This window comes from Suncus etruscus, chromosome 6, assembly GCF_024139225.1.
Source record: "Suncus etruscus isolate mSunEtr1 chromosome 6, mSunEtr1.pri.cur, whole genome shotgun sequence".
Lineage (NCBI taxonomy): Eukaryota > Metazoa > Chordata > Mammalia > Eulipotyphla > Soricidae > Suncus > Suncus etruscus.
The window spans coordinates 134,423,780-134,445,599 of NC_064853.1; the positions used below are offsets into that span (position 1 = coordinate 134,423,780).

At 58.9% G+C, this 21,820-nt stretch overlaps 1 protein-coding gene across 1 annotated transcript; it reads right to left on the bottom strand.

Moving 5' to 3' along the window:
- Nucleotides 1–481: 481 nt before the first annotated feature.
- On the bottom strand, nt 482–21,071 carry LARP1 (La ribonucleoprotein 1, translational regulator). The gene is made up of 19 exons (XM_049776040.1): nt 20,687–21,071; nt 11,606–11,667; nt 11,207–11,272; nt 10,640–10,814; nt 10,428–10,556; nt 10,144–10,350; nt 9,879–10,038; nt 9,460–9,604; nt 8,482–8,656; nt 8,224–8,393; nt 7,538–7,933; nt 7,269–7,392; nt 6,977–7,182; nt 6,748–6,854; nt 6,391–6,542; nt 5,267–5,411; nt 5,069–5,178; nt 4,858–4,985; nt 482–3,207 (listed from the first exon to the last, which is right to left on the bottom strand). Exons 1-19 carry the CDS (start codon nt 21,069–21,071, stop codon nt 2,998–3,000), a joined length of 3,252 nt encoding a protein of 1,083 aa, XP_049631997.1. The 3' UTR covers nt 482–2,997.
- Nucleotides 21,072–21,820: the final 749 nt, after the last annotated feature.

The window sequence follows — 21,820 nt, forward strand, 5'->3', positions numbered from 1 at the left end:
CCCCTCCACACATAGCTCCAGACATGTGTACTGAACGGCAGGGACCTTCAAGCATCCCAAAGGCCCTTTAATGCAGGCCACGAGGGGTTCCCAGGTACCCAGTGTGGGAAGCAGGCCTGACCAATAAACGTATTCCTGCTCTCCATGTAGCCACTTTTATTATTGCCCTGAAAGGGGGCTGTAGGAGGCTTGGGACCAGGCACATTGCTCAGGGTGAAAGTGCCAGACCATGGGAAATCACCTCAGCGCGCACGCGCACACACACACACACAAACACACAAACACCTCACACACACACACACAGGTGTCTTCTGGGAGGAGAAAGAGCCCACCTCCCACTCCAAACACACACACACACACACACACACACACACACACACACACACGCACAAACACCTCACACACACACACAGGTATCTTCTGGGAGGAGAAAGAGCCCACCTCCCACTCCAGTTCTCAACCAGGAGACCAACCAGCACGCTGCCTTTTCAAGTTTTTATTTTTATACATTTTTTGTATTAAAAAGAAAAGCATAATTACCACAAATTACAAAGGACTAAAGCAGGACTAGAATAATGGATGAATCACTTCAGCCTGGAAAGCAGGTCCTCAATAATATTAATGTTATAATACAAGCTCATTCAAGTATTTTACATTTTTTTTCTTCTTTTGAACGGGATATCCTAGCATGGAAAGGTAATGTTCTACGAGTGAGAGCGGCCCCTCTTCTCTCCCGCCTCACTGTCCTTTGTCCCTGTCAGCAGCTGGCTGCAGGGGCAGGCCAGCCTGGGACCCCCCCAAAATCCCCCAGTGATACATGGGAGTCCTCACTCACCGCTCCTTGCCCAGGATTTTGGCAAAACCCCACCCCCAAGTTAGTCTCCTGGGCCCCCAACTCTTCCACCAGGGCCTCAAGCAGCTTTGCTTTCTTTTGTAAAATCAATCATCAGGAAAGGAGGGGGGGCTATAATGGAACAAAACAGAACATTACAACTCAGACAGAGGTCTGGAAGTGGGACTGAGCTGGAGGCCAGGACACACAGGGCAGCAGTTGGCCCCGGATCTGGAGCCCAACACAAGGCCCCAGCACACTCAGCACGTGCCACCCCTGGGCACAGACGCCACCTCTAGGGTGCAGAGCCACCCACTAGGGCCTTGTGTCGGCCCTCAGACACACACATACACACCCCCCCCCCCCCGCCCAGTACAGTGGGGAGGGGAGAAGCCAGCCATGGCAGCCCCACCCTCATGCTTGTCACAGATAGGTCGGTCCTAAATTCAAGTGTCTTCAGAAAGTGAAGATGTAAACTAGTCCTGCAACGTGACTCCTAATGCGCCACAGAAAAGAAAAAGAAATGGGGAGAGGGGAAAGGCGAGGGCAGGAAAGCGCTGCTGCCCGTGCTGAGATGACATCCTCGCCACCTGGCTCTCTCGCTTCCTGGCAAGGGCCTTTCTCGGGACACTGGGGGTTCCCAGCAAATGCTGCCCCAGCCTCCTAGCAGAGCATCCCATGCCGAGGCTTCCTGAACAGCCAAGTCCGAGAGGCCACATGCTGTGTGTGGTCTCCGCGGGGCCAAGCTGAGGAACGGGGTGCAGGGAAGTCTTGGGACACAGAGGCCAGCACACAGAATGCAGCCTGAGCGGACGGGGGAGCAGTGACAGCGGTGCCAGGCCTCTAGCTCCAAGAGAAATGGGTGGTGGAGAGGCGGCAGGTATACTCACTCTAGGTCCGCATATACCTTCCTGCCAGACAAGCACAGGCAGGGTCCAACTCCTGGGCTGGGCTGGGCTGGAAGGGTGGGCAGGCCCCGAAGAATCACAGCCTTTTGGGTCCACCTGCCCCCTGTGGGGGTCGGGGTCAAAGAGGTCGAGCTGAGACAAGGCCCCTCCTTTGCAGGCTGCAGGGAGAATGTTCTCTTCCCCCGAAGGAAGCTCTCGTGGCCTTGGGGCTTCCCAGGGCAGGATGAGGGATCCAGAGCACAGGGCTGGCAGGTGAAAGCAAAGCAGGTGAGGACACGACAGTGATGGAAGCTGCGACGGTGACAACAGGTCTCTCAGTGGCCCTGCAGCCCACCTGGCCGCCCGCCCTAGGGGCGTGGTCCATGCAACAGGGGGCGTGGGGTGTGGCAGGTCCACCCAGGAAGCAGGAACACGGGCATCTGGACAGTTCCGATTCCGGCTCTACAATAAGGCAACTTTTAAAAAAATATTATTTCCAAGAACAGAATAAAACAACTCCAAGGGCAGAGGAGACATCACCTTCTGTGAATTAGGTGGGGTTTCTGATTTTTTTTTTTTTTTGGTCTTTTGTGGTCAATTTTGTCTTTTTTTTTTCTTCCATTTTTTTCCCAAGGGTTGTAAAGGTCAGAGAAAAATAAAGCGAATCTTTCAACAGTCTCTTCTGTTTCGAGCAGCGTCTCTCTGGGCACGGGAGACAGGGGTGGGGGGTGTCGAGGCAGAGACTGCCTGGCCCCACAGTGAGATGCTTTGGTTTCCTTCGCCCCAGGATGGTAGGTCAGAGGGCGCGGCCAGCAGCAGGCAGGGCTAGCAGACAGTGGTGCAGCCCCAGGGTCAGGGCTGTTGCTTCCGGGCCCAGGGCACAGCCAGAGCCTCCCGCAGGGCAGTGGTGGGGTTGAGGCTGGGGCACATAGTCAGTCGCTCAGGAGAGCAGGTGAGGAGGCCATGGCAGGGTGGGCAGGGCTGCGGGGTGATTTTGGTAATCCAGACAGACGATCAATAATTTAAAACTTGATATATATATATGTATATATATATATAGATAGAAAAGGCTCTCTCCCTGCCCACCCCAGGAAGTCGGGAGGTGGTTTCTCGAAGCAGCAGCGCAGAGGGCTGCCCATGGCCGCTCTGTATGAAGGCCCATGCCTGTGGCTCCAGGCCCATCCATCCCTTCTGCTCCCGATCCCAGAACTGGCCTTTTGCCCACCCCCTGCTCCTCCCACCCCCCACATTCCCACCCCAGGCCTGAAGGGCGAAGTTTCACTTTCCCAAAGTCTGAGTGTCTGCGTGCTGACTTGTCCATTTGGCATCTTCCCGGACAGGCTGGCTGGTGGGCTGTGGGGGAGGTTGGCTGCACCCAGGACCAGGCCGGCTGGAAGACTGCGAGGGGCACCGCTTCCGGCCCTCACTGCTGCCACCTCCTGGCACCACCTGGTGTCGCTTATGGTTGCCCTCCTCACCCATGGGGGGCTGCAACAGAGGAGGGCATAGGTGACTAAGGAGCCCTGCTGTGGCCCCTTCCAATATAGAGCGATTCTGGTACATGAATTAATCTATCCTCTTTCTGTAACACCCCAGTCTGCATACTTCGTACCCATCCTCTGCCGCTTTCCAGCAGGGAGAGAGCATATGGTCTAGCACCAAGGGAGGCCCAAGGAAGGCCCACAGCCCAGCAGGAAAGCAGGAGTAGGGCACACGTTCAAGGACTGCTCTAGGCCCGTCCCCCTAGAGCATTCAGCACTAATTCTGCAAAAGGCCCCTATCCAGGGTGCACCTGTGGCACATGGTTGGCACTACACTGTGCCCTGCATGACCTGACAGGCCAGTCCTAAGTCACTCCCATGCAGAACGCTGCTTCTTCCACCAAGACCCCCTGCCCAGAGCAGAAACACTGTAGGACAGATGCAATCAAGGTGAGCACCCTGGCTGGACACCACAAAGCCAGAGCGCGCGCACAGGAGGGAGCATTGGGTGCACCAAGCTCCAGCCGCCTTATCAGTAAGTTGGGGGCTTCAGGGATACCTCCCTCCGCCCACCAGTGAACTACCAGTTCCCGGGAATGGGGACCTCAAATTCTGTCAACAGGCACTTCCCTACCACGTAGGGTTTCAGGGTAGGGAGCCTCACGTGCCACTGTATGCAGTACCTCAGGCTCACCACTGGATGTCACCATCAGTCCCAGAGATAGCAACCTATTCCTGCCTGCTGGGAACTAGCCCGTAAGGGCAGAAGGGCCTCCATTAAGCCTCTCCACCACCTTCTCTAACCACCCCTGACCTTTTTGCACCAGGGTTTAAGTTACTGGGGTGCTGGTAACACCAAGAGCAGAATCAGGCACCACTGCAATGATCTTAGAAGGGTCACTGGTCTCAAGAACAGGGCCCCACGGGCCAGAAATAGTACAGGTTTAAGAGAGTATAGAAATAAGATAGACAGGGCCGGAGAGATAGCATGGAGGTAAGGTGTTTGCCTTGCATGCAGAAGGACGGTGGTTTGAATCCCGGCATCCCATATGGTTCCCCGAGACTGCCAGGAGCGATTTCTTAGAGCCAGCAGGAACCCCTGGGCGCTGCCAGGTGTCACCCCCCCCCCCAAATAAGATAGACAGTACAGGAATAAGAGTGTAAAGAATGAGAGATAGTGCAAAAATATGAAATAGCACAGGAAGGGCCAGAGATAGCATGGTGGTAGGGCGTTTGCCTTGAATGCAGAAGGATGGTGGTTGGAATCCTGGCATCCCATATGGTCCCCCGAGCCTGCCAGGAGCGATTTCTGAATGTGGAGACAGGAGGAAGCCCTGAGAGCGCTGCCAGGTATGACCCAAAAACCAAAAAAAAAAAAAAAAAAAAAAAAAGAAAGAAATAGTACAGATTTAATAAGAGTGCAGGAATAAGGTATTTGCCCTGCATAGAGCCAAGCCCAGTTTGATCCCCAGCACCATACAGGTTCCACTAAACTCAGCCAGGTGTGATACAAAAATGCCATTGATCAGCAAATGAGGTCTAGGCTGTTTACTTAGCTGAGAAAGGCCAGAGACGGGCAAAAGAGCGCAGTGGGGTGAGAAGCCTGGGTTTCATCCCCATACAACCGACATGAAGCACAGAATGACAGGGTACTCACATCCACCCGGAAGTCCTCCAGACGTCGAAATTTGCCGAGGTATTCTTGAAGTTTAGGGTCAATGTCCAAATTTTTGGCTTTGGAATATTTCAAGAAGGCCCAGAACTTCTCCAGCCCATAGAGCTGGCCTGTGGAGAGAGGGCAGCAAGATGGGTAAAGCGTGAAGCAGTCCTAAATGGCCAAGCAAGCTCTCAGTGCAGCAGCCACCCACCTGCTTCATAGTCCTTCACTGTTTCCTCCTGGAAATCCTTGAATATGTCTGGCCGGAATTTCTTTTCCAGGCCATAACTGTAGTATCGAAAAAGGCACTCCAAACCGTATCTGCAAACAGAGCCAGACATATAGACAAGGTTCTCACCTGCATCCTCACAAGGGCCCCACAGCCAGATAGGCTGGGCATTGCTCTCACCGGTAGCCTTCCCTGGCGTCCTCTAGAGCCAACTGCTTGAACTCCTCATACATCTTTTTGTTGAAGTGATCTCGGAGGAAGAAGGACCAGAAGCGGAAGAGGGTGTTCATCTCCTGAGACTGACCAATGCCCAAGCGCTTCCGTTCTGCGGGGAAGAAGGGGCCGTGTCATGTGTGCCAGGGACATCAGTTCCAGGGCCAAGGCCTGTCTCCAAGTACTGAGCCCCATGACCAGACCTGCCAGCTCTTCAGCCCCAGAAAAAGCAACCCAAGGGAACGGAACCTTCAGCAAAGGTCCACATCACAGAACCCGCTCCCTGACACCACCCATCCAGGACTATGTGATCGGCCACCGCTGACAATCAAGACACCCTGAATGCGGTGGTCAAGCACCGCAAGGAGTGGTAAGGAGTGTTTGCAGATGATGCATGCTAAGGATGTGGACTGAGATGTAAGACAGTGACACAAAGCACTGATTCAAGTGAACAGGCCAAGCAAGCAAGTATAGTGAGCCACCTCTGTGGCGCTCACTAGGGTGCACTGTGGGACACCCAAGGGCCAACAGGGCTATCAACAGAAAAGGGCTGCGGGTTACACAACCACAAATGCCAGGCTTGTCCACACCAACGGGCAGACGTAAACATCCAAAGCCAGGGCCCCAGACAGGGATCAGAGAAAACCTGAACAGGGAACACTGGACTGGGGGGGGGGGGGGGTCGTCAAGAATCAAACTGTGGGGACCGGAGAGATAGCATGGAGGTAAAGTGTTTGCCTTGCATGTAGAAGGTTGGTGGTTCAAATCCTGGCATCCCATATGGTCCCCCGAGCCTACCAGAAGCGATTTCTGAGCATAGAGCCAGGAGGAACCCCTGTGCGCTGCTGAGTGTGACCCAAAAAGAAAAAAACAGACTCAAACCGTGCCACTGTACCCAGAACCATTGATAATACAGAAAGGGCCAGGTGTAGGTTCCTTCCTAGCCAAGGCAAGGACCCTAACAGGTGCTCAGAGAACAGTGCTCCTCAACCCTCTCAGGGTGGATCCTCTACCCTAAACACTCCATGAGACTGGGCCACAGTGTGGGTGGGGTGGAGATATGCTGAGAGGACCGAAGTTGGCAGACTCACCGTTGAGACAGCGCCTGCGGTACTTGTGGTATACATGCTGCGTGAAGCCATTCTCCTTGAGCAGCTCGTGGGACGGGTGCTGGAACTTGGGCAACGACTGTGGGGTGCAGCCATAGCTGCCCACCGCTGGAGTCCCCTCTGAAGGGCTGGAGCTGCAGAGGAGATAGTGAGTGCCACCTGACTCTGAGAAGGCACCTCAGGGACAATCCTCAGTCCTCTACCCACACCTGACCTCTGCAAGCAAGTCAGAGGTGCCACCAATCCCCCAGGCCGTAGGCAGCCAAGGCTGTGCCGCACACACCAGAGCAGAGGCGTCACCATCTGTTTCCCAAACCCGGCCCACCCACACGTGCACACCTGATGGAGGCTGTGCGCGGCCGGTGCTCACGGGAATCCATCACCCAGCCCACATGGCTCTCCAGGGGTGGGTTAGAGCTGTGCCGTGTCTTCCGCTTCCGCGGCATCTGCAAAGGTGAATGGGGCAGGCCTCAACCCAGAAGGCCCTGACCTGAGGAGCCAGCCAAGGCCTCCCACACACACAACTCCACCGGTTAGTGGGCTCCAGAGCTGAGCTCCCTGAGCTCACCTTGGCATCCAGCGTCCGTCCCTCCTTCACCACAGGGTAGAAGCGGGGTGTCTGGCTGGAGTCCTTGAGCTGTGGTGTGCGGGGCGTGCGGGGTGTGCGGGCATTGCGGTAATTTGGTGACTCAGGAACAGTGGTGGGGAGCGAGCGGGCAATGCTGGAGGGCTCAGGGGCACCAAATAGCTTGTTGGCCAGCGCATCTGTGGGGACTATGGGGAAGGACGGACATGAATACGCTGAAGGACTCCCCTTGTCCACCCCCGACCCTGTAGCCAGCGGACCCCTCCTCCCTCACCTTGTTGGAAGCGAGGTGGCCCGGGAGGGACCTCCTGATTGGGGTCCACAGGGGGCTCCGGGGTCAGGGTGTCGAACTGCTCCCGGCTGATCATGTTGACTTTCTTGAAGTTCTCCACTTCTTGCTGCAGAGTGGAATAGGCAGAGAGGCAGCACCACCCGGGAATCAGGCCAGGCAGGAAACGTCCAGAGCATATACACGGAATTCTGGTCCCCATGTCCTCCCCTTCCAGCCCTTGCCCCAACACCAGCCCCAGCCCCCTGCTTCACCTTGATCTGTGAGTACTCGGGCTCGAACTTCTCAGTCCACAGATCCTGCTCATAGTAGAAGAGACCGTCATTGATGACCTTGGCCAGCTCAGCGCTCATCTTGGCCCTGGAGGTATGGTTGCCTGTGCGGTCACCACCTGGGTGCCGGCGCATGTAGGGGGGCGTCTGTGTGACAATGAGGATCTTGTTGACATCTCGGTCATCAATCTCGTAGTCCGAGTCCTCATCAGACCAAGCAGTGAAGGTGTTCTTGCGTCCATCCATCTGTTCCAGCTCCTCATCGAACAGGAAGTCCAGCTCTTCTTGCTCCTCCTGCTCACGTGGTGGCAGCGGCTGCTGTGAGGGCAGGGGCTGCGGAAGGGCTGCGGTGTGGAGGAACCGGGGCTCCTCGGACCTCTGCAAGGCGAGTGGGGGGAGAGGCAGGGTGACCCCTAGGGCCACAGTGATCTGAGCACGGGCCAAGGGCAATCAGAACCATGGCAGCAGTAAGGTGCCAGGCTGGGTCTGGAGGGCTGGTCCACAGACCTGAGAAGGGGTGATGTGGTTTGGGGTGTGGTGTGGTGAGGGGTCTAACTCCCTGAATGTCAGAAGGACAGTCAAGGGAAACACATGTAGGCTCTGATCCCCGCCTACGCAGGTTTGGGGGAAAGGGAGCCCACATGCTGAGGCCCTAAGGCTCCACCCACCTTGGGCCGAGCTGGGGAGGGCCGGGGCCGCTTCTTCACTTCTATCCAGTTCTCGGAGTCCAGCTCGGGCAGGCTGGCCGACAGGCCCTTGGGGAGTGTCTTGAGATTGCTCACCTCCTCAGTTTTGGCTGGCACTGGGGTGACTGCACGGGGAGATCCGGGTGCTGACTCTGCAGGGGAGAGGGGAGCCGCTGGTCCTGCAGACTGGGAAGGGGGCAGGCAGGACCAAGGCCCCACCCCCAGCGTCCCGAGACCCACCGGTCTCCTTCTGGCAGTGCTGGCGGGGCACGAACTCAGGGCAATTGAGCAGCTGGGAGAAGTCTGTCTGCGCATGGTCCACAGCTGGAGGCCCGGGCAGCGGCCACTTCCCTGGCTCCTCCCTCCGGCGCACCTTCTCAGCCACAATCTCGACAACCGAACTGTCCTTCAGGGCCTGCAACAAAGGCCAGAACATCGATGCATTAGGCAGCTAGATCTGGACACCCACGTGGCTGCTGCTAGGACCAGCAGGCAGAGAAAGCTGAGCTCTGAGCATGTTTCTGCAAAAGACACATCCTGTCTTTTGGGCTCACAGCTCTACCCCACAGAGATCAGCCTCCCACTAGAGGTGGACAGGACAGCAGAGATGGGCAACTGGGGACGAGGCATAAGAACCTGCCCTGGGTACGTCCATCAGACACATGGGACTGAGGAGGAGGACAGTCCTATGCCAGGGACAGGAAGTATGCAAAAGGGGATCAGCGTAGGACACTTACTTCCCTCTGTGGCCCGGTGCTGAGTTACCTCTGGGAGGGGAAGTTCTAAGCTCCCTCCTCCTCACTAGACTGTCCTCCCACCCCTGGACCAAGTTTTCTTTTTTTGGGTCACACCCGGCAGCGCTCAGGGGATCATATGGGATGCCAGGATTCGAGCCACCATCCTTCTGCATGCAAGGCAAACGCCTTAACGCTGTGCTATCTCTCCGGCCCCTTGAATCAAGTATTTCTACATGTAGTGGGACCCCATGGTGCTTAACAGGACATGAGAGACATGGATGGCGACCAGATTGGGTTCCACTGGGAAAGACATGGATGAGCAGATACTGAGGTCAATGCCAGGGCACTCCTTCTAGAGGGGCTGGCATCCCCCAAAAGAGCACTATGAGTGAAGGGGAAAGAGACTGACAGGCACAAGGCCAGGATTCCTCAGCACCTTCCTTCCTGGACTCCCCCACCCTGAACAAGGCAAGGCACATACCGCAAAGATTAGGGAGATGTCGGTGGTGAGGGCCTGAACACGGTGAAAAGAGGCAATCAGGGTGAGGGGCAGGAAGCCCTCCGCATCCATCTTCCTCCGCAGGAAGAAGTCCCGCTCCAAATTGTCCACACTGAAGTAGTACTCGCTGCAGGGACACAGAACCCACGTGCTTGCTGGCCCCCAGGCCACTGACCCCCACCCATTCCACACCTGGGATCTCCCAGACTAGACTACAGCTCCGTGAGGCAAGAAGTTAAGGGCTGTGTCCGAGGACTCCATCCCACACTGGGCCCTGTATGGGCCAGGAGTACAGCTGCCTAAGGAGGTCGATGTTCACACTCACACCCACATCCGTACAGGGACATGCCAGGCAGTGCACAGCCCCCCCAGCGCAGCCCAAGCAAAAAGTCACCACGCACATCTGACGCTTTATGTAGTCTTTGAGCAGCTCTTGGTCCACACCATACAGCTCCGTGCTGCTGACATTGTCAAAGTAGTAGGTGATGTTCATGTACTTGGGGGCCCGTGGACCCTCTGCACTGTCAAACTTCCGGTAGCCAAACTGGTAGTCGAAATGGGCTAGAGGAGCAGATGGGGCAGTGAGAAAGAGTGGCGGCCCGGCACCCCCACCGCGCACCCAGCTCTGGGCGGCCCCTGGAGCCCAGAGACAAGAGCCTCACGTACTTCGTGTGCCTCCCCGGCCTCGACCCCGGCCGCGACCACGCCCCCGTCCACGGCCACGGAAGGAAGCCCGCGCCCCACCAGCCCCGTCGCTCTTCACACTCGAGGTCTCATCCTGGTCAGGCCAGGCAGGGTCCGCTTTGGTCTCCGGTGGCCAGGTGGGAGCGGGGGGCGCCACGGGCATGGGCACAAAGGTGGCGGGCTCAGACCCTGCAGGAAGAGACGTGTCAAAGTACAGACTGTTCCTTTTCCTTCCTGCCTGTTCCAGCCCCTCACACCTTATGTACCTTTCAGCTCCCCGCGAGGGGTGGGCGTGTGTCGGGATTCTGGGGGGCGAGTAGGACGGGAGATCAGCTTGTCTCGGGCCACCTCTGGCTTCATGTCTATGTGCAGCGGGACCCACTTGTGTTTGTTCCCTGGAGGTCAACAGGCTCGTGAGAAAAGGTCACAGGACTAGCAACCCCCTTGCTTCCCTCACAGCTCCCACAGGACCACTCACCTTTCTTCTTCTGCCCAGCTCGCTGGAAGTCCTCGTCCCCATTCCTCTCCTCCCCCGACTCGTCCGACTTGGCTCTCGGGCTGTCCTTGCTGTCACTCCCCTCCCCTCTCTCCTGCTCCTTCATGTCCTTCTTGGGGAGCAGCTTCCGGGCAGGCTGAGACTTGTGAGACTGCGGCTGTGTGTAAGATGACAGGGAGGAGGGCTCGAAGCTGGGACAGAAGGTGGTGGGTGCCTCCAGGAGGGCAAGGCAAAGGGCGAGGCTTTAGTGGCCACCGGAATTGAAAGAATCTTCTGGCCCCTAATGGGACAGGATGGCATCACCGAGAAGGTCGGTGGCAGAGAGACACTGGCCTGGAGCTGACAACAGCACCCATCAGTGACTGGTCCCTGAGTGGGGAGCACACACAGAGTTCTTAACCCTCCATCCATGTAGACATAACTCAGTGGGGCAGCTGCAAGGGTAGGAGCTAATGGCTCTTGTCCCTGGAATATATAGGAGCTGGGAGGGTATCCACACACTCTATAGAGTACTAGCTGGTGGGATGAACCTCTGGCTCCCGCACGCACCTGCACGCTCTTGTGGGCTATCTCTCCAGGGGTGGGCCAGTTGACGGCATCTCCAAAGTCACCAACCTGCGAGGCAGAGATATACAGCTCAGAGGGGACTCAGGGGTGCCAGGATCCCAGAGGCCTCGATCCAATGGGCCACTGACTTTAAGAAGCCCCCTTGAGCCGGAGAGATAGCACAGCAGCGTTTGCCTTGCAAGCAGCCGATCCAGGACCTAAGGTGGATGGTTTGAATCCCGGCGTTTCCCGTTATGTTCCCCAGTGCCTGCCAGGAGTTATTTCTGAGCAGATAGCCAGGAGTAACCCCTGAAAGCTGACGGGTGCGACCCAAAAACATTAAAAAGAAAAAAAAAAAAAAAAGAAGCCCCCTTGGGTTCCCTACCCATCCCCACTCCTCACCTTGCTGCCCTTGCGTGGCTTAGGAACTGCCGCCCTCACCACCTTGGCTGGAGCAGACTGTTCTGTGGGACAGGAAAAGGCAAGAGTTAGGGGAAGCCAAGGTGTGTGTATGGGGGGTGCGGCTGCTTTGCTCTCACTGGGAAGGGGTCTAACTGCCCCACCACTTCCCAAAGAGCAAGAGTGACCATATGGAGGAGGGGAGATGGGGGGACAGTGATGAGCAAGCACAAAGACACCTACAGCCTCAAAAGAAATGAGTGGAACCCACACACACACCCTGGATACTACACCCTTCACACAATACTCACACCTCACACACTCCCCTCTCACACCTCCTATACACCTCACACCCCACATATATTACTCACCTTATATACACATTAACACACACACCCCTTACCTCACAATATTCATGGCACCTTACACACATACACAGCACCAATAGGGCTTCCAAGTATCCCCCTAGAGTCCTCACAGACAGACTCCAAGTAGGGGGCCGGAGTGATAGCGCAGGGCATTTGCCTTATATGTGGCCAACCCACGATGAACTCAGGTTCAATCCCCAGCATCCCATATGGTCCCCAAGCCTGCCAGGAGCAATTTCAGAGTGCAAAGGCAGAAATAACCTGAGTGCCACCAGGTGTGGCCCGAAAAACAAACAAAAAAAGTTTCCGAGGTGCCTGAGGAAGAGGACAGCCAGGCTCAGGATAAGAACTGAGCAATGGGGGCCAGAGAGGTGGCACTAGAGGTAAGGTGTCTGCCTTGCAAGCGCTAGACAAGGAACAACCGCGGTTTGATCCCCTGGCATCCCATATGTCCCCCCAAGCCAGGGGTGATTTCTGAACGCTTAGCCAGAGGTAACCCCTGAGCATCAAACAGGTGTGGCCCAAAAATACCAAAAAAAAAAAAAAAAAGAACTGAGCAATGAGGATACCTGTGCAGAGCACAGTGGCTAGAAGGCCAGCGTCCCCAGAGGGCCAGACTCGGAAAAAGGCAGCCTGAGAAAACAGCCTCCGCTCCCATCTCTCCATCAGATCAAACAGAGAGGTTGGGCCATAGGCCCTTTCTGCCATGCAGGCCATTGCTCCCCAGTGGGAGGGAGCAAGCTGGTAAGGGTGATTCCTGAAGCTCAGCTTGCAGAAGCCACGCCCCGAGGAGGCAGGATGCTGGGGACGAGGGCAGAGAGGTTCCCCTGAAAGCTACAGCCGAAGATAAGTACTGACGCCCCTCCACAAGGCCCTCAGTCTTGTCCTTCAGCAGTGTGGCGCACATGCCAAGCCTCAGTGTCACTTGCCTGGCTGCCCGCAGCCTCCACCTGCTGGTGAGACACTACAATCTCTCAGGGGACAGGGAGGAGAGAGGAAGGGGGGAGGGAAGGAGAGATGAGAGGTGTGGGGGGGGGGAGAGTAAAGAGAGAGAGACACAAAATTTCCTATTTCCTGTGTCTTGCTTCGGAAGGATGGAAGCTGCTAAGCCAGGGGTCTCAAACTCGAGGCCCGCGGGCTGTTTGCGGCCCTCCGTACCCTGCAGGCCCGCAGCCGGCCTTACCAGTATTCGAGATTGTTCGCTTACCAAATAATCGCAATAAAAATCGCATTAGTAAGAAAAAAATTGCATTAAACATTTGCATACCCCAAGCAGTTGTGTTCGGGGTATGCAAATGTTTAATATGATTTTTTTTCTTACTAATGCGATTTTTGTTTTTGTTTTTGGGCCACACCCAGCGGTGCTCAGGGGTTACTCCTGGCTGTCTGCTCAGAAATAGCTCCTGGCAGTCCCTATGGGACACCGGGATTCGAACCACCTTTGGTCCTGGATCGGCTGCTTGCAAGGCAAACGCCGCTGTGCTATCTCTCCGGGCCCACTAATGAGATTTTTTTTTTTTTTGTAGTTTTTGGGTCACACCCGGCAGTGCTCAGGGGTTATTCCTGGCTCCAGGCTCAGAAATTGCTCCTGGCAGGCACGGGGGACCATATGGGACGCTGGGATTCAAACCGATGACCTCCTGCATGAAAGGCAAACGCCTTACCTCCATGCTATCTCTCCAGCCCCCTAATGAGATTTTTTTATTGCGAATATTCGGTAAGCGAAATCCCTTATGCAGCCCTGCCTCACCCCGACTTTGCCTCCTGCAGCCCCCAGGTAAATTGAGTTTGAGACCTCTGTGCTAAGCTCAAAGAAGAACCACCCTGGACCCAGCTCTGGGGGTGTGTAAGGAGCTGTGAGTAGGCTAGTGGGTAGGCCCAGAGCCCAAAGTGAGGGAGAGTACCCCAAGTCTGTGGTAAGAGGGCTGAAGAGGAAGCAAAGATGGGTACAGAGGAAAGAACCCACAGGGAATAGGGCACATTCTCAGGGACAGTCCTGGAAATAAGGTCAGAGCAAGGTACGGGAAGTTATCATGCACACAGGAGACCCGGGTCCGAACCTGGGTTCCAGAGGAAATAAGCCTGAGCACCAGCGGGTATGGCCAAGGTACCAATTTGCAGCCAGAAACTTGGGCAGCTCCTCTCCTGGGTGAGAATGGGGCAACCACAGGTCCTGGACGGTGCCCATACCTGTGACCCACTGCTTGCACATGGAGCCACCTTGAGATGTTGCCAGCTCCCAGGGACAGGCTGCCTCCAAAGGAGAGTGGAGAGAAACCTGAGAGCACAATGTGCAGAGGCAACGGGCACTGGCCCTTAAGACTCTTCAAGGGGCCAAAGTGATAGCACGGTGAGTAGGGTAGGGTGTTTGCCTTGCCGATGGCCAACCCAGATTCAATCTCTGGTATCCCATATGGTTCCCTGAGCCTGCCAGGAGTGACTTCTGAGCACAGAGCCAGGAGTAACCCCAGTTCCCCAAAAGAAGACTCATCAAGATGCTGACCCTGGGACCCACCCCAGGGCTCATGGTCCAGTATCAGCACCTGCACGCCCAGAGCACTGATGTCTGGGCTAGACCAAGGTCAGTGTGGGGCCACCTAAGAAGACAGGCAGCCTCCTGGGCTCAGGTGGTCCTCGCACAACAAGGCCCAGTTGCCACTAAAACCACACTGCAGTGTCTAGGCTGGGGAGAAGGAAGCCCACTCCAAGTGCTCAGTCCCCACTGCTGGCCCAGTAGCCCAACCCAGCTTTTCCCTGGCCCAGGCTCTTCTGGTGATCTGGCCTTCTTCCCCTTTGGCACGTGGCTTCAGGGCTGCAGGAAGTGAGGAGAGCAAGCAGGAAAGTTCCTCTTCCCCAGCCCAGCCCAGCCCAGCCCAGGCCTGCCAGGGAGAAATAGGGCCCCAGGCTCTCTCTTTCCTTCTCTCCCCCAGCCCCTGTGCCTGCTTCCCAAGGGCCACTCCTTCCTGTCTAGTCCTTTGAATTGACTACCTCATTCTGTAGGGCAGGGGTCTCAAACTCAATTTACCTGGGGGCCACAGGAGGCAAAGTCGGGGTGAGGCAGGGCCGCATAAGGGATTTTGCTTACCGAATATTCGCAATAAAAAACCGCATTAGTAAGGAAAAAAGTCACAAAAAATCGCATTGAACATTTGCATACCCCGAACGGAACTGCTCGGAGTATACGAATGTTTAATGCGATTTTTTCTTACTAATGCGATTTTTATTAATACTGTGATATTTGAAGGCCGGCTGTGGGCCACAAAATATTGTACGGAGGGCCGCAAAGGGCATCGAGTTGGAGACCCCTGCTGTAGGGCATTCCTCCCCCAATCCTGCACCCAAGTGGGGCCGGCCCTGGCTACCTCCTCTAGGGACACTGATAGAGAACAATACCAGGTTCCCTTCTGTCCATCACTGGGGCCACCCAGACGCCCTCTGGCTCAAATGCTGCCTCAGCTTTAAGGATCACCTTGGCGCACCAGGCAGGTCTTGCCCCTGGCAAGACCCGAGGACCAGACCTGCTCAGACCTCACTTGCCTCCACTAGACCCAGGTTCTGGAGCCTCAGCATCAACTAATCTAACCAGGACCAGAACCAGAAGCTCCTCAGGGACATCCCTGCTCACAGAGCAGCCCACAGCAAGGCAGATGCACCAAGGCTCCCTCGGGAAACACTGAGCCCATCTCCTGGTCCTCGGCTAGCCTCTCTGTCTGTGGTCTCCCGCTTCCCCAGTGCTGTCCTTCCCTGCCCCTCCTCGGGGTACAGATGGGTCGGGGCCAGCTGAAGGACACTGCTGTGCCCAGGCACCTCTGATATGTCAGCATCACAAGGGTTCCAAAAACCCGCCAGTGAGGAACCCTCCCAACACCGAGGCTGCCTGCATCAGCGCCGTGTACTATGCATCCCAGCACCAGACACCTACAATGCCATCCAGCTTTCTGAATGAACGTGGCCAACAGGCCTCTGCCAACTCACAGCCATGGAGCCGCCAGCAGCCGGCCACCCTGACGGGCTGAGCTCCAACATCGAGAGCATGAGTCCCTTGGAGAGACAGATGCTGCTGACAAGGCTTCCTGAGCTGGAGCCACATTCCTATCCACCTGGGGCCCGCAAAACCCCACCCCACTCCCCGATAAACTCCCCACCATGCACACAGCTCAGCCTATCCGTGCAGTAGCTCATTGGGGCAGCGCCCAAACAGGCCAACCCAGGGAGTGCTGCTGCTTCCTCACAGCACCCAAGAGCAAAGCCAAGCAGGGCCAGCACTGAGCCAGGCAGCCTAAGGGGCTCTGTATGACCAGGCCCTCAATAAACCTGGCCAGTGGGGCTGCTTCCCAGCCCCCATGGTCTGGCTGTCCCCCAGACTCCCTCCGAATTCACAGGACCCTATGGGACATGCTGGGTGAAGTCTCACTGGTCACTGAAGTATAGCCATGCCCCGCCTGTGCTGGGGCCTGGGGAGGGGAGGGACGGGGAGAGCCAGGAAGTGGGGCCAGAACAGTGTGCAGATGTGACCTTGAGCTCATAGGGTTCCTTTCCACTCTTTCTTTCTGGCCTGAAGCCACTCCTTACAGAGGGGCTGAGTCCCTTCCCCAGCACCTGCACCTGCAGTATCCTGCCACTGTGCAGGATATCCATCCCCACAGGGATCCCCAAGTCAAGCCCATCATTCACAGGGCCTGGGTCTCCTCTATCATCCACTCCTATGCTGCAAGGTTCAACCACATGACCAGAAGTATCTTCTCAAAAGAATATCTGTCCCTTTGACACACACTCCCCACAACCATCCTACTGACCAAGGAAGCTCCTCCACAAGTCAGGGGACTTGGCATGAAAGCACAAGGGTTTGATCCATACTGACCAGGCCAGATCCATTACCCCCCCCCACCTCCAAGGTCACTTGCTGGCTGTTCTGCCCGCAGGTGAGCCTGGGAACACAGGGAAGGCCAACAGGAACACTCCAGCAGGGGGCAGGTGAGGTCAAGAGCATTCCAGTCCAAAGTCCAGCCCGGGCAGAGGAGCACTACACTGAACACAAGAAGGCGGGGTCAGAGACTGGGGACTGGGACAGGCATGGGGGGGGGGGGGTAGCAGCCACCAGGGCCCCTGGGCCTTCCCTGTGGAGAAGGGTTGCTGGGCAACAGATGGGTAGGGGCACACACCCAGATCTATGACCATAAAAGGTCCAGTAGAGGTCGTGCAGGGCCCCCACCATGTCTGCCCAGCTCTGAAAGGGGCTATGTCTAGCCACTGGTTCAAGGGACACCCCAGGCCAGCTGCCTTAGGAAGCTGCCAGTTGGCCTGGAAACTGGCACCGCAGCCCTTCTGGGCAATGCTGGCTCCTGCATGCTCTCCTCCCAGGCATAGTGGCGAACAAGTCCCAAGGTGGCGCAGTGGGGCCTTCTGCTTCAGCAGCAGCCAGGGCACCAAGCCACCACCCACCACCTCCTGGCCAATGGCCTGGGACTGGCTCATGCATGACCCAGGTATCCAGCCTCCAGCCTTTCAGGAACCAAGGCCAGGCCTGGCCACTCCCACGGTCCTGGGAGCCCAGACAGACACCCAACACCCCCCCCCCCCGCCCCCGCACTCCTAATGACCCTTTTGAGCTGGTGTTGGGTTTTGTAGATGGGCAGGGCACTCCCGGAAATGCCCAGCCAGTTGCCCTTTTGACAGGAGCCCTGTGGTCCTGGCTGGCCCCTCTTCCCACTGGGAAGAGAGATGCAAGAGCGAGGTACAGGAATCCAACCCAGCGCACCCATATAGAAGTTATAACCTCATCCTGCCAATTACAGCAGAGCTCAACTGGGAGCCCAAAAGAAAAGAGGGAAAAGAGGGCAGGCAGGCAGGCTGAAAAGAGGCTGAAGGCCTGGCACCCTTCACGGGGGCATTCTTCTCTCTGGAACACCCCCCCTCTCTCAGACAAGGTTGTGGGTGGAACCGACTGACCGACAGCCACACAACGGGCGTGATCCACACAGTTCAACTGTCACCTCCAACATTTCCTTCTCTAAAACTGCCACCGATGTCTGGCATCACCGTCTTTCTATTTGTTTGTTTGGGGGCCACACATAGGGGCGCTCAGAAATCGCTCCTGGCAGGCCTGTGGGACTATATGGAATGTGAGGAATCAAACCCGGGTCCATCCTCAGTCGACCATGTTCAAGGCAAACAAACGCCCCACCGATGTGCTCTCTCTCACGCCCCTGGCATCACACTCTTGCCAGCTCTCTTCACAGGCCCTGTGGCTGCTTCTCTCCACACCCAGCTGCTGTAAGGCCTGAGTTCCCAGGTGGGTCAGAGTGGGGAGATCACAGGTCCTCCAGACCATGGCCCTGGGCTGTTTTGTCGTTCTGCAGGGAAAGGCTTCACCTGGGAGACCCAGGACTAGTATCCAGGTTTCTAGTGCTGGTCCCAACAGAAGGGAAACGCAGTCACCCACCAACAGCAGGGCTGCCGGGCTCAACAGGCCGTGCTCAGCCACCCCTACTGCAAGAGAGGAGATGCTCTTCCCGAGGGAGGGGGGAGCGCAGGAAGGGAGAGGGCAAATGCAGGCTCATCTTGGGAAGCGCATGAATTATTCTTGCTTGGTACCAGTATGGTACCAGCACACTTAGTTGAGCCAAGCCGCCCCCTGACACCAACTATCCTTTCCAGAGAAACACAGCGACAGTGCCACTCGTTTCCTCCCTGGCAAGGGAGTACCTGCACAGGCCTGCCCAGACACAAGGCCGATTGATGCTTTAGTGCACACATAGCCGAGTCCCTTTCCACCTCCACCACCAAGGAAGCGCCTGAGTACCACCAAGTGAGGCCCAAAAGCCACACTCGAGAGACTGGAGTGAGAGCACAGCGGGTAGGGTATTTGCCTTGCATTTGGTCGACCCCGATTTCATCCCTGGCATCCCATGTCTTCCAGAGCCTGTGAAAGTGATTTCTGAGCACAGCGCCAGGAGTAACCCAGGTGCCACCAGGTGTGTCATGAAAACAAAAAGCCAGCCTTGCACACCTGCTCCCCCAGACCAAGAGACCCGGGATCCCTTGTCCTGGACCCCCTCTTCTCTTTGGGGAATGCAGTGAATGAAGCAGGTGAATCCGACCACAGAGGTGCCTGAGGTTCTCCACGCCCACACAGGCACATGAGAGCCCAAAAGAGTGGGCTCCCACACAAGGAGATGGTGCCACTCGCTGTGAGCAAAGACCAGCTGAGTAACTGGCTCTGGAGAGCACAGCAGGCAGGGTGTTCAGCAGCAGTCAACCTCAGGCAGTTCTGGGCCCACAGACACCCTCCGAGGTGGAAGACAGAAGGAGAAACACCCAAGCCGTCCACAAACAACATAGCTACCACGCTAAACAGGACCATGCCCAGCTCCCCCCCCCCTAGTGACAGAGTAACGCCCTCTCACAACACAGGGAAACAGAGAGCGAAATGCAAAATCCAAGACTTGTAGAAGAGGCGGACGCTTAAGCCAGGAGAAAGAACCCCGTTAGACAGGGGGATACGTCTTTCATGAAACACCACTACTGAGCCAGAGGGAGGGCTAAAAATAGGCATTTGCAACGCGCTTTGGAAAGCTTTTCGCCTGCTTATGAGGTCGTGGTGTCTGCAGCCTCCCAAAAATACACGCGTCGCAGGACGCCGAGGCTGTGAACCTGCACCATGCTGCCTCACGTAAGACCAGGGCCGGGCCAGGGCCTGAAGCCAGCGCAAAGCTGCCAAGGACCGGGCCCTCTGTCCTGTCCGGTGCACCGCACCCCACCCCCGGGCACACGGGCACCTCCTCAGAGAACCCCGGGAGAAAGACTCAAGCCAGGACGGCAGACGAGGCCAGAAAGGCCACTCTGGGTGGACATAAGCTGCCCTGTCCGTCGCGCCATTCCAGCAGACAGGCGGGAGGGACGTCGGGTCTGCCTGCTCGCTCGCCCTGCCTGCCCTGCCCTGCCCTGCCAGCAGCAGGCACACGGCGCAAATGTGCGGGGTGTGGAGCTGGCTTCTTCGCCCGGCCGGCCGGCGGAGCGGCGGGCGCGGTGCCAGCCGAGCTTCTTCCCACGATCGATAGCCCCCGTGACGCGCCTCGCGAGGTCCGAGCGCGAGTGTCCAGCGCCGCCCGACCGACGACGACGACGACGACGGGCCGCGCGGGCAGGGGCAGGGCAGCCGAGGGAGCCGAGGGAGGCGAGGCGAGGCCATGATTATAGCCCTGAGTTGAAAGCGAGGGGCAGGGCGCCGCCGCCCTCCCTGGCCCTCGTGGGTGGACCGGGAGCGATTTGCGAGAAAATGGAGGTCTCGCGCGGTGGCCCTCGTGCATGGGAGGGAGGAGGGAGAGAAAAGAGGAGCCGCAGGAGGCGCGAGGACACAGACACACACACACACACGCACACACGCCAGACGCGCGCGATCGGGGCCACCTCGGGGGAGAGGACTCGCGAGGCCGTGCGCCCGAGCCCCGGGAAGGGAAAGTCCCCCGGCCCCGCGCGGGGCCTGCGGCTGCTTCCTCCCGCTCGGCCGCACCCCGGCAGGCCAGGCCGGGCCGGGCCGGGCCGGGCCGGGCGAGGCGAGGCCGGCGAGGAGGGCGGCCGTCCGTCCGTCCGGGCCTGAGGAATGCCGGGAAGGCCGCGCGCACGCCGCCCGCCCGCCCGCAGCGCCCCGCACCGCGGCGCCAACTGTCAGCGCGCCGGCCGCGTGCGGCCCTGCACCCCGGCGGGAGGGACCCACCTGGCGGCGACTGCCCGTTGACGGCGGCCAGGCCGGGCGGCGGCGGCGGGTGCGGCGGGGGCTGCGGCGGCGGCGCGTGCGGCTGCGAGGGCGGCGGCGGCGGCGGCGCGAGCTTCGTCCAGGGGTTCACCTTGGGCGGCGGCGCCTCCACGAAGTCCCGGCGGCCCGCGCCCCCCGCGCCCGCCTCGCCGCCGCCGTCGTCGCCGGCCGGGCTGTCGCGGCCCTCGGGCCGGCCGGGCCTGCGCGCCGCGCCGTCCTGCTGCGCGGCCGGCTCGGGGCCCGCGGCGTCGGCGGCCGGCGGCTTCTTCCGCAGCAGCGCGCCCGGCTCGTCGGCCGGCAGCAGCGCGGCGCCCGCGGGCAGCAGCGGCTCCACCTGGGCGGCCATGGCGCGCCCGGCCCCGATCGCCTCCCGCCGCCGCGCCGCGCCGCGCCGCGCCGGGCCGGGCCGAGCTGAGCGAGCCGGGCCTCGCGCTGCGGGAGGAGGGACGGAGGGCGGGCGGGAGGGACCGAGGGACGAGGCGCTGGCTGGGCAGCGGCGGCGGCGAGCGAGCCGAGCCGAGCCGAGCCGAGCCGACCCGACCACGCGATCCGCGGGCAGGAGGCGGCGGCGGCGGCGGCGGCGGCGGCAGCGGCGGCGGCGGGCGCGCGCCACGCGACGCGACGCGACGCGACGCGACGCGGCGCCGAGGGGCGGGGCCGGCCGGGCGGGGCGGGGCGGGGACGCGCACGCACGGCGGTCGGGCCGCGGCGGGCCTCGGGCGCGCGCGCGCCGCCCGGGGCCCCGCCCCGGCCCCGCCCTCCGCCGCCGCCGTGCGCCTGCGCGCGCGCCGGCCCCGCCCCCGCCGGCCGCCCGGGGCCGCCCGGAGCCGGCGGGGGCGAGCACGTGCCTGATGCAATCGGCGGGCGGGGCCTTAAAGGGGCCGCGCGGGGCGGCGGGCGCGGCCGCAGGTGGAGCACATGGGCCCGGCCTCGCGGGGAGGCGGCGGCGGCGGCGGCGGGGTCGGGGCGACGTTGCGGGCCGCGGCGCCCGTCAGCCCGGCCGCGTGCTGGGCGGCGAGAGGGGCCGGGCCGCGCTCAGGCCGCCCGGTGACCTTGGGCGCCGCTCGCTCGCTCGCCCTCCTCGGCCCCAGGCTC

What these genes read in the sequence shown, in the direction of transcription:
- LARP1 (XM_049776040.1), bottom strand. Translation starts at nt 21,071, where the DNA reads ATGGCCGCCCAGGTGGAGCCGCTGCTGCCCGCGGGCGCCGCGCTGCTG. An exon ending in CAACGGGCAGTCGCCGCCAG is followed by an intron (nt 11,668 to 20,686) that starts GTGGGTCCCTCC and finishes CCTGTCCCACAG; the next exon opens with AACAGTCTGCTCCAGCCAAG. An exon ending in TGGAGGACTTCCGGGTGGAT is followed by an intron (nt 3,208 to 4,857) that starts GTGAGTACCCTG and finishes CCTCTGTTGCAG; the next exon opens with CCCCCCATGGGTGAGGAGGG.